Source organism: Dryobates pubescens, chromosome 4, assembly GCF_014839835.1.
Source record: "Dryobates pubescens isolate bDryPub1 chromosome 4, bDryPub1.pri, whole genome shotgun sequence".
In the NCBI taxonomy this organism is placed as follows: Eukaryota; Metazoa; Chordata; class Aves; order Piciformes; family Picidae; genus Dryobates; species Dryobates pubescens.
The window spans coordinates 30,344,548-30,357,154 of record NC_071615.1 but is presented as its reverse complement, the minus strand read 5'-3'; the positions used below and the strand labels follow the sequence as shown (position 1 = coordinate 30,357,154).

Here is a 12,607-nt window from a genome sequence, read left to right as displayed (position 1 = left end):
ATAAATCTAAGGACTATTCCTTATATTTTGTGAGATGACCAAAACCTGCGAGAAATTTTCATGTTGTACTGTGGTGAGAGCTGCATTTAATTCCGGCCAAAAGTCAGATTTAGAAAACATTCTGAAATCTGATAATGAGGTATTTACATACACAAATGCTTCCCTCCTCAGTGAACAAGCCATTTTCTCACAACAGTAAGGCAGCTGCAGTTCAGCTAGGGTCACCTTAAAAAAATTAGAAGTACTGTGATCTGTAGAGAGAAACTTGGCTTAGAAGGCTAACTCACAACTGCTCTTTGAACATGTTCCATCGTGCTTTACTTTTCTGTTCTGTAAAATAGGGTGATAATCTTTACTCATCTGTCTACCTTTTAGGAATGCAATAAGGAGAACTTAAATGATAACTTTATGGTGTTTTGAATAGTGTTGATACATGCAGCTCATACAACACAGCTTAGCAGGTGGGCTTGACATTTTAGCAGGTCCTCCCCACAGGACAGCTGTCCTGCCTTTCTTTTATGGATCTCTGGCCTTACCACCCAAATTTCTTAAAACTGGGCAAATTTGGTAAATTGATGATGACTTCAGCACCTACCACGTGTTAGCTGAGCTGCCATAGCTAGCCAAGTGCATCCTTTTCACTCAAGGAGATGGTTTCCATTATCACATGCTTCATATTGGGCTGTCACTGCTGAAGGAGCAGTCACTTATTAGGGTGCTGTCATTTGACTGAGTCACATCTCAGCCTATTAAGAGAAGGAAGAGGATGATCCTCTGATGGGAGCCACTTGCCCCTCCACCTATTTGGATATCTTTGCATGATGTTTTCTTGAGGATGGGGTTGTTGGGTGTCAGCTCTAGTGGTTTAAATACGCAGGGGTCTTCACAGATCCCTGTTACTCAGCACAACATGACTCAGACATGTATCATTTACATATCTTTAGAAAGACATTCAGAGTTGCTCCTCTACTTTTGCACTCTCAGGAAGTAACTTTGTGGTCTGCTAACATAGCCACTGGTGTTTTCACTAAATGGTTATTTTAGAGCTAACTGTACACTGTACTGTACAGTTCCCATTGATATAATGCAAATTAATTATTTACATCAGTAATACTTTTATATGTTTGTTTTGGAGACAAATTTGCCTTTCAGTTTCATTAGAAACACTTTAGCTTGTTTTCATGAAGAAACTAGTCTTAGGGCCAGTGTGGTCTATCCTTCTCTCACTCTTTCCACCCATCCATCTCTCAGTATCTACATAATGGCTTTGAAACTGCTGCCAAATTTCAACAAAATTTATCAGGGAGGGGAAAAAAAAAAGAGATATTTAAAAATATGATTAAGCTCCTAAATAGAATGAGAATCAGCAGATTGGAATGGGCTGCCTGGGGAGGTGGTGGAGTCACCATCATTGAAGGTGTTCAGGAGACTTGATGGGGTGCTTGGTGCCATGGTTTAGTTGTTTAGGTGGGTTGGATTGGTTGATGGGTTGGATGCAATGATCTTGAAGGTCTTTTCCAACCTGGTTTATTCTGTGTATTCTATGTACATAACCTGAGGAAAGGTACCCTGTTATTATCCCCACTGAGGAAACAGAGGGAAAACTTGGCAATAATCCACCCTATTTCTCAGCAACCGAGTAGGTCTACACTAGTCAAGGTATGTGATCAGGGATGCAAGACAGGATGCAGGATTGTGCTAGTGTGGGACAAAAGGGACAAACAGTGTGGTGGATGTTGAGGATAAAGAGGGGGAAACAAGGCTTCTGGAGAGCAAAGACTGGAGGCTTTATAAAGGGATAGATGTGTTGGGGGTGGGCTATGATAAAATCAGAGAAGAAGTGATGACGGAAATACAAATGTGTTTTGCTTTGTAGGTTCTTACTTTTCCTGCTGCTATAATCCTATGACTCTAGCTTCATTCCTTATTGTTTGTCCCAAAGAAAAGTTTGGGTTTATTCCCAGGTTTCATCAGAAGTGTGTGTCAGATGCTCTAATATTTGCAAAAAGAGTCTTCCAACAGTGTAAGTTCCTTCTGCCCAGCAGCTTATTGACTGACAAACTTTCTTACAGCATCTGTTTGACACCTCATTCTAATATTAGTTTTACAGGCACGTTCACATTTTAGGAAATCGCTGTATTCTCAAGTCTGATATGTCACAAATGTCTCTTTCTGCAAGTACTTGCCCCAGAAATGTTAGCTAAAATGTTTTATCTAACACCAGCCCTCCTGTTGCGTTGTAATATTTAGTTGTCATCCAAAAGCAGCTGCATTTTTACGGACACATCTTAATAAGCCATGTCATGAAAGGCAGCAGTATTTCCTTTGTTCCTTCCTGACATCACATGGTTGGAATAGGTGGTCATCTAGAGTACTAGGTGTCAGTAAATCAAGGGAAACAACATAAGTACCTCAGTTCACAGTTACTAACTTTGTATGGATGAGTTACAAAAAGCCAGAGAAACAAACTGATTCTTGCATCCATTTCACACTAAGTTTAAATGAGAGGTGGGAACAAAGCATCATCCTGGGACCAGCATTTGTTTCATACATACTCAGCTACAGCAGATTTGTTGGGGATGACAGTGGACAGCGGTAAAACATACAGATGATATGCAATGTGACAAATGGCTTTGAAAGTCCTCATCACCCCAGCAAAAGAAGGGTTCTTTCCCACCCTCAGCCTGTCATATCTGCTCTCCGTGCTTATTTCACCTAAGTTTGATTTAACGTGCATAAAACAAGTAATTACGCGTGGCAAGGCTCTGCAGCACGTGTGCATTTTCCCTTTCTCTGTTGGTTTTTCCAGATTATTGGAACAATCCCACTGATGCCTAATCCAGTCCCCTCCAGCCAGACGGCAGGTGGAGCTCAGGGACTTCAGGTGCAGCCGATAACTCCGCAGTTATTGACCAATGCCCAGGGGCAGATCATCGCTACTGTCATCGGCAACCAGATACTCCCAGTGATCAATACCCAGGGAATCACGCTATCGCCGCTCAAACCAGGCCAGCAGGTAAAGTCTCTGTACCTTGAATGACTGTCAAAACAGATGCATGGAAGGCTTCCACTCCCCACAGGCTCTCTCATGGCCTTCCTAAAAACTCCAGCTTCGCTACAGATTTAAATAATTACATTAATTAAATAAATTAATTAAATTCTGTCCCAAATAGTATATTAATGCATGTTATATATATATTTGACTATTAAACAATATCATATTATTTATTTCTACATTTTGGGGTTATGCAGTTATTCTTTTTTATTTCTGGTTTTAAAGGTAGGGCAACTGAGAAAATTTCTGCAGTAAAAGCACAATAGCAATATGAGACAGGAGATACCCATAAAGCTCAGTTCCTTGGTTAGTGACCACCTAGATGACTGGAGTTTGAAATGGTTTGCAATATGTAGACAAAACAGAGAGCAGTCTAAAACTTCATTAGACTTCTTCACTGGAAGATCAGATCCAATTGTGCGTATTTGCATAGCCAAAGTATTTTTAGGGAAATGACTGTTCAGTGTAAGGCACCAGGCAGTTCACTTCATGATGAGTGAAGCAGCTTCATCAAAGTTCAAAAAGATTTCTGTATTTTTTTTAACAGTACTCTGAAGTCAAATTGGTTTTGTCTACATCTGTAGAGCAAATAACTGTAGTGCCACCTTTTTGCTCTGAAAAAGAGGAAAATGGGGATGGAAAAATGTGATTACCAAAAAGGTGCTTATGAAAGTGTCACCCACTTAAATCTTGAGCTTAGTATTCCCATTGCTGGCAGTGCTTGTTTGCTAGTCCTACCCCCACCAGTCACAGGTAGCAGATTTTGTATGTCCTTGAGAATCCCAACCCTCCCCAAAATGCCAAAGTGGTGATTTTAAATTTTTTTCACATTCAAAAATAGAAAGCAAATGGATATCTAAGGTGCCTTTTTTTGTTTAACAGTGTCTCACATCCAAGTGGTTACATACTTGTTTCTCCATCCTAGCCTCTGTGGTATGTAGCAGAGACTTGTTATTTTTCTGGCTCTATTTTCTTTAATGGGAGCAGATGTAAACTACTGGCAAGTGCTTTTGAAATTGTTGCACGCATGTGGTTTCAAACAAAGCTGCATGGATGAGAGTGCAGGCTCTGTGTTCTCCAGCATAGGAAAGCCTGACAATGGAAGAAGAAACTCATCAGTTCGCGTTTGATTTCTTGGCAGGTTGTGGGTGAAGTGTTTCTCTTTGAAGAGATTAGATCTTTCCTTTCTTTATGGGGGAAGCTCTCCAAAAGCATAGTAATTATGAGTTCCCATTTGAAACTCCTGAAATTTAAAGGAGGAAGAGAAAGGTCTTCTGTTATTCCCTGAGATCTCACCTGCACAAGAACACGCCTTCTGAGTCCTGCAGCCAAGCAACCTCCTTCAGGCAATGTCCACCAGTAGTATCAGTGGGCAGAGAAGGGCTAGAGGCATGACTTCACTGCACTGGGCTCACACAAAGGGACAACCTGCTGCTGAAGGCTGCAGCTTGCTCATTGAGCAGGGGTTCAAGGTAGACAGCCACTGCTTAGCGCTGTTATTGTGTATTGTACTGCTTCACCCAATCTGTGTGCTCCTGTGTAATGATCAGTTGCCAGGGATCATCATTCAGCAGAGCTCTGGTTATGTCCAAGAGCCAAAGGTGTACCCCATGTTGTGCTGGTCTGCCCAGCAGTGCTATGAAGGTAGAAAACTTCCTCTTGCCAAGATCAGTTTCACAGGTCCAGCCCACACCTTTTACGCAGAGTCCTGAGGTCCTAGGGGTGGAAAGAGACAGCAAATAACATAGAGCCTTCTTACCTACATCTGTTGGAGCATGCTCAAGACAATCTTTTTATCAGAGAGAGGAGGAAGAAGTAGTGCAAATACTATGTGAGAAAACAGTACACATTCTTATTTGTATAGGAACCGCCGAAAACGGTTTCTCTGTGTTTTGTACTCCCTCTACCGGCTGTTCTGCTCACACTGAAGGATGTCAGAGGAAACTTCACTGATTTCAGTGGGAGCAGAAAAGAGGTACGAGAGCCAGATTCCTCACAGGAATAATGCTAATGGATAGCCAAAGGTAATTCAGCTAGCACTATGCGAACTGTTGTATCATTTGAAAAGTAAATAGAATTACACAAAGTATAAGGAGATCCTGCATTTACCTTATTGCCTGGGTAAAGGCTCAGCCAAAGTGTAGTTTGGCTAATGATAACATATTTTGTCATAAGCTTAAAACCTTGTTTTCAGAACAAATGAGTGCTCAAATTCAGAAGGCTCAGCAGGAATTCAAAACATTTTTGAAAATAGTGTAAACCAGCATTTGGTGTCTTGTAACTTGATGAAAGAAGCTTCAGACAGGGAAAAGTGGAGTACAAGACAAGTTTGGGAAAAGTTTCGAGGGTGTCATGGAGAAATAAATGAGGAAATAAATAATGTAATAAAATGTTCCAGTTGCAGATGATCCTAGTTTAACTTTCAACTTGTCACTTCCTTAGAAACAAAGTAGTGCAGGAGAAAGAGAGGTGATTGCAGGCTGTGATAGTAAGCTGCTGCTTGTTAGCTGAGTCACAATAATTGAACCCGTGTAGCCTGTTTCAGTTGCTAAGTAATGCGTGCCAGTGCTTACTTTTTCCCTGCAGACTGAAGACTTAAATGCCTCAGATATTGTTTTTAGTCAGCTACTTAGGCAGACAACATGTGTTATTTATTCATACAACTTTTTCAAACTTGACAGCCTAAAACCTCAATGTCTCCTCATGGAAATGAGTTCATAGATTACTTAGGTGTAGTGTAAAGCAACGCTGCTTCCTCTGTCTTGTAAATAGGTTGCTTTTTAATGTACACAAGCAATTCCATTGTAGTCCTATTCCTCTTGGTTTTAAAAATAAAGAGATGCTTCTGATTTATGTTCTTTACTCACAGCAGGGATTGTTATTCTTTAAATTACACCGAGTAGTTAAAGCTTCAGTTTTCACTGTGTTCCAACATTTTACTAATCATAGCAGCAGCATCTGTTCAGACACCAAGAATTCTCCTAGAAATTGTAATGGCTTTCTAAAGCAGGCAGCTGCTTGCACTCCGCTTGTAGTATGTGTCCTTTTTATCTCTCTTCATAAACAAGTTTTTCTTTGCTCTTAATGATTTTTACTGCCCATCTCCCAGCCATTTCACTTTGCACCTATTTACTCGGTATTTCATCTGTCATAATGCTCCCCTGGTGTGTTGTGAACACAATCCTTAAGCTGTTCATGGTATTCTGTGCTAACTTTAAAAATTCACGTGTTCCTCCTGCTGATTCAACTTTGTCCTTCTTCACCATCCTTTCTTGCTGCTTGCTAAAACCATTCAAAAATTTTGGTATAAATCCTTTGATCTCCACTTGTAGTCTCCTTTCTTGGGGGAGGGAAGGATGATTTATTCCCTAATTTTGTGTTTCTTGCTTTTTTAAGCTATTTATATCTCATAATAGACAAGAACCTTGTAACCTTAACACCTGCACTTCCTCCAGGCCTCTCAGGAGGAGGTTTGTCAAAATCCAAGTTGTGTGGCTAAATGCACTTTTTTTTTTCCAAGAACAGATGAGCATGGTGTAGCAAGTTCCTAGCATTGTCATTTGCTATCAGATTCGAAAACCTTGGGTTAAGGTGTTCTTCCACATCTTTAACAGCATGTTAACAGCAAGACAACTGACAGAAAAATTTGAACCATGAATTGGAGTCTCAGGAAAATTAGGAAAGGATTCACCCTGTTTAACTTAGTCATAAAGCAGTTAGGTATCTGGTGGAAGCTAGTTACCTAGATTTCCTGTAGAGACAAAGAGATGTAGACAATGAGACATAGGCATGTCCAGTGGGCAACTCAAGCTGTCAAAACAGAATAATTTTTGATAGTTTGAATCTCTAATAGGTATCTTACAGTATCTATTATCTCCACTGACATGACAGGGGGCCAGGGTAGCTATTTTAGGATAGACAACTCTCAGATGAGTGAAATCAGGTAAGAGGAATTCAGCTGCCAGTAATCATTGTGGTTCAAAACACATCCTTGTTTGGGAATTCCTTAAACAGCTTTCCTAATAATTTCAGGACAGTGGTTACCTAGGGTTTGAAATGGTTTGGAATGTGTAAACGAAACAGAGAAAAATCTAAAACTTTGTTAGATTTCTTCACTGGAAAACTGGATCCAATTATGTGTATTTGCATAGACTGAAAGTATTTTTAGAGAAATGACTGTTCAGTGTAAGGCACCAGGCAGTTCACTTCATGATGGGTGAAGCAGCTTCATCAAAGTTCAAAAAGATTTGCCCTGAAAAAGAGGAAAATGGGGATGGAAAAAGACATCAAATGTGATTACCAAAAAGGTGCTTATAAAAATGTTACCCACTGAAATCTTGAGCTTAGTATTCCCATCGCTGGCAACTCTTGTTTGCCTACCCCCACCCCCCTCTGCCCCCCAGTCACAGCCTTTTGTATGTCCCTGCGAATTTCAGCCCTCCCCAAATGCAGAAGTCACAATTTTAAATTCTTAGATAAGTGAAATTAGGTAGAGGAATTCAGCTGCCAGTGATCACTGTCGTTCAAAACACATCCTTGTTTGGGAATTCCTTAGGCAGCTTTCCTCATAATTGCAGTTTTCGTAACTATTTGCTTGCCCACACAGAAACAGCTTCTAGAGATTCTATTGTTCTTCATTGCTCCTCATCAAGCAGGTTCTCTTCTTGCTGTTGTCTGGCTCTTTACTTCTACATACTAGATCCATTAAATCAAGCCTGTTGTCCCAGTAGTCCTGAGTCTTGTTTTAGTTATCCTGCCTGCTAGAATTTTTCATATTTCATCGTGTCTTATAGCATGAAGTTTTGGGCTTCTGGCAACCTTGACACAATAAAACAAGCTACCAGACAGCATTTTCTTGCATATTCAGTTCCCTATCATGGTTATCATTGGCTATCATACTCCAGATTGATTGTTGAAAGGATATTGATAGCTCTCAAATGGGTCTGTGATTATTCTTGTGCACCTGTTTTCCAAATTTCAAGTCAGACATTTCCTTTCTGCAGCTTCAACCTACTACACGAACCCTACCATCTCATTATCACAACTCCATGCAGTCCCCTGTTATCCTCTCCCATTAAAATTGAAGCAGCTCTCAATAATTTCCTTTCTTATTGCTTTGATGTTGTCTTGTTTTATGAGAAATGCCCTTTTCTTTCTCTGTGAATATGGCCACTAAACTGTGTTGTCTCAATCCAGCCTCATTTTGCTTTTGCTTTTATGTGACTTTTGGAGATGAGGATGACATTTTCCTCACTACTTTTTCTTTTCCTTTACCTACCTGCATTGCTTAATTCCATTTCATCCAATAAATTACTATATGGTTCAAAGTCAAGATTACCAGACTATTTACTAGCACAAGAGACCACATCGGATTTTCCATGCCACAGCATGAACACTTTACTTGTAACTTACATCTTTGCCTTGCCAGTTTTCTTTGTGTCACATGCACTTGCAGGAATAGTATGGAGATTATATTTATAGATATAGATAGATGGAGATAGATAGAAAGATAGATATAGATATAACTGCCCCACAGCATTGGGAGTAGAAAGATACCACCACAGTCATTCTAAGAAACTGAGGCAAGAAAGAGAGTAAAAGGAGTAAAAGGCTTTTCACTGTAGAAACATCACTGTTACCTTTGAATTATGAACTTACCTACACGTTTCAGGCTGTTACTGTAATTTTGATGTTATGTCATTCCTGATGGGGATCAGAAAGATGGCTGATGCATCTGATTTGCATATAAGTCCTCAACCTAATTTGGCAAGTTATCTAACTCTGATCCTAGAGAAAGGCTGTGAAAGAACTTCATCAGATGCTGTTGTAGTTCTGCTCCCAGTTATGTCCACAGCCCACCAGCATTTCTATGCTGCACTCTTCATTTTAAGCACAGCCTGTGTGAACCCAGAGGTTTTTAATGCTAACCTCCAAATGTACCTACTCTGTCAGTCTAAGCAGTGTGTGTAGAAGCCCTTTTCACTATGTATACTACATTATATTATACTTAATAAGTATCAAAGAGCTTTCATCTTCAGATTCATACATCCACTTACTTGACTGTAGTTAAGTACACTAAATTAGGGTGATGGGATACAGAGCTGACTGTGCAAGCAGTTTGGCATGAAGTGTGTGAATGTGTAATAACTTATTCTCTCCATTTACTAAAAAATATTTGAAGCCAACAGCTGGTCTTGCAGTACGGATAGGTTTGAAGACAGACTTCCTCTGCCATGGTGCTCTTGAATCATGCAGTGGTGTGCACACAGCACACCACCACTCTTTCTCAAAAGCAAACATGTAGCACATTTCAGGAAAGATGGTCAGAGCAGAGAACTCCATTTACAGGAAAAATGAAAGCGTGAAATGCTTAAACTGCTACTTCTGCAAGGTATTATTGTGACATTTCAAAGTGTTTGGGAGCATCTTTTTATATCTAGGTATTTATTTTTCAGTACCTTCCACGGAGTTTAGTCTTTCCTAGAGCAAATGTCTGTATTTTCCAGCAAGAACTAGCTGACATCAGGGGAAGGGGGGAAAAAAAAAAATCTTTATTTATATCACAAAGGGGATTGTTTAAAATTTATTTCTTCCTCATTGTACAACTCCTCTTAGTTTCATCTTTTCTGCCCTTTTTGTTTTACTTGTCTTCTTCACCTCTGTCTTCTGTAATTTGTTGTGTTTCCTTGCCTCTCAGACTTGCTTTTCACTGAATCACAGAAAAATAGGACTGGAAAGGACCTGAAGAGGTCATGGAGTCCATCCCCTCCCCCTAGGCAGGATCAGCTGTCCCTATATCATTCTTGACAGACGTTTGTCTAAGTTGTTCTCAAAAACCTTCAGTGATGGAGGTTCCCTGACATCCTTAGCCAACCTAGGTCACTCTCCGTAGCATTAGAAAGGTCTTCATGATGCCTGACCGTAACCTCCCTTACTGTAATATAAGCCCATTACTTTCTTCTTCCTTTCATTAGGGCCATGTTTTGCCCTTGCTGTTTGTCCAGGTACTCTGCAAACCCTGTAACAGCTCTGCTATGATGCAGGGCACCATTCTCGCAGAAGTTTGTTCGTTATTTCATAGAATCATAGAATGGTCTGGGGTTGGAAGGGACCTCTGAAGGTCATCTAGTCCAACCCCCTCTGCAGTAAGCAGAGGCATCCTCAACTAGATCAGGTTGCCCAGAGCCCTGATGAGCCTCACCAAGGATGGGGCCCCAACCACCTTCCTGGGTAACCTGTTCCAGTGTTCCACCACCCTCATAGTAAAGAACCTGTTCCTAACATCCAATCTAAATCTGCTCTTTTCTATGTAGTCTTTTCCATTTAGTTTCTTTCTCTTTCCTTATCTTCTTACTCTACCACCATCGTGTAACTTTCTAGATGAAGGGAACAATAGCCCTGATCTCATAGGAAGACCTTAATGCAAGACTCCAGTCAACCATCCTAGGTGTGAGGATCTCTCACATACGTATTTTAAGAACAAAATTTAGTCTTACAGACCTAATTCATTCCCCACCTCTGCAATTTCCAATCAATACTGCCTTTGTTGTTGACAGCAGTATGTAAAACCGATGTAAAAGTAATAAGAATCAGGCCCTTTCCATTTTTTCAGTTTATTATTATAAGGTATAATGCTGCACTACGTTTTTCCTATGTATCCTGTTCCTCTAGCTGCAGTGTGCATACATGTATTCCTGCCAGATACTGATCAGTGTTGCATGCAGTCATCATTCTCAGCATGTCTACTATATCCACCTACACAGAATGGCACTTACAGCAACTGCTTCTGCAATTTCTGTGCCTCCTTCTGTCTTTGGATGGAAAATGCACAACGGGCATAAGCATAATTCATATTATGTGTACATATCCAAAAATGGGAAAAGTCAGCTATTGCAAGTTTGAATTGATTCTGTCATCTAGAATCTAATTCATAATCTGATTGTTGACTCTCCTTAAGGCTATTTCTGGAGTGGAAATTATAGTGGATGAAAAGAGAGTATTTTAATGCAATTTCATGACATAGATAAATATCATTGTTCTTTAAGCAGGACATTTACAGCTTTACTGTCATGTCTGTAAAACAGGAGGTGTGCTGGAAATTATGTAGAGAGATAAAGATGGAATCTTTCCTCAGTCTCTGGTCAGGCCTTAAGGTGACTCTTCAGCTTCTCCAATCCTATTGCTCCCTTTCCCCTCACAAGCACTGAGTTGGAGACTAACAATCCATAAACATCCCCTACACATTGCTATTACACCCAAGGCCACTCTGCTCCAGGCTTCACTAGCCAGATCCTACTTTGCCCAGCCACATTTTGAGAACTTCTTACATTTGTTCAAAGATTACTGGATGTCTGACAAGAAAACTGTCATGCTTCTGGCTATCCCAGTTATTTCAAAACTAGATTTGCAAAGGCTTTGTGCAATCAAACAGTTCTTTGATGTGACCAACATGTTGTGCATGTGCTACGTATTGGCTGTGGCTATGTGCGTGCTTTACACACAGAACTGGACAATGCAGAGTGTTCTCTCATTTCGGTGTTTCCTGGAAGCTTCACATTTACTGTTTACATGCTCAGCAGTTGAACTTATCAGAGACAACCTGTGTAGCATGGCTGGAGAACTTTGAATTTACTATCTTTGACTTACATGGTCAAGTATTTCTTCCTGAGAAATACTGATAGGAAATAGCATAGAATCATTAAAAATTAAGGCTGGAAGGTCAAAGTTCAAGAGATTATCCAGTCCACTCTGTTGCTCTCAGCTGGAGTAGCTATGCCAGTATTTACTGTCTTGCTCCTAAGAACTCTCATAGGAACTCCACAGGTTCACCCTGTGCTTCACTGTCGTATGAGATGACCTTTCCCAGCACCTAATTTGAGTCTTCGAGGTTATTGCACCTCATCCTTTCCACTATAAAATGTAAGCCAAACTCATTCTCTCTGTTTTTCATCAGACCTGCCTGTATTTGAGGCAAGCATTGTATCCCACTTAGTTTTCCCTTTTTATGTTAAATATGATCAGTTCATTCAGGGTGTCTTCATAAACCTCAGATCACTCCCAGGCCTTCAACTACTGCAAAATATTCTTCTCTAGTTGGTCCAGATTTTTTTCTGAAGCGTGGCACCTAGCTGTGGTCAGGCTAAGCCCCACCCTGCCCCTGGCAGAGGTCTTTCCAGCACTTAGTAGAAAAGAAGATTCTTCAGATGCACTGCAGGCATCATTCCTGCTCATATAGCTTAGTATGGGAGTTGCCTTTGCTTTATTTTTGCAACACCGCAGGATTACTGGTGGCATGTTGAAACTGACAAACTGACAGGACCATCTTGAAACATAATCCTATATTCTAGCCTATCAAAAGGTCTCTCTCAGCATGTCATTGACATGTAAATTTAGTCAGCATATCCTCTTCTCCATTATCCAAGTTGTTAAGAAAATACTGAGTAGTGCTGAGCAAGGACAGGCTCCTGTGAAGCCTCAGACATGCCACTTCCCCTTCCACAGACAGACATCCTCTCAGTTTTGTTTTCCAAATACTTTTGCATTCATTCAGCA

General features: G+C 40.4%; 1 protein-coding gene across 7 annotated transcripts in view; it reads left to right on the top strand.

The window, feature by feature from the left end:
• Positions 1–12,607, top strand: part of POU6F2 (POU class 6 homeobox 2) — a 321,124-nt gene that overhangs the window by 288,051 nt on the left and 20,466 nt on the right. For all 7 annotated transcript variants that reach the window (XM_054161003.1, XM_054160996.1, XM_054161000.1 and 4 more), the window contains one exon: positions 2,810–3,016. In XM_054161003.1, coding sequence (XP_054016978.1) covers positions 2,810–3,016 — 207 coding nt within the window. The remainder of the gene's footprint in view (positions 1–2,809; positions 3,017–12,607) is intronic.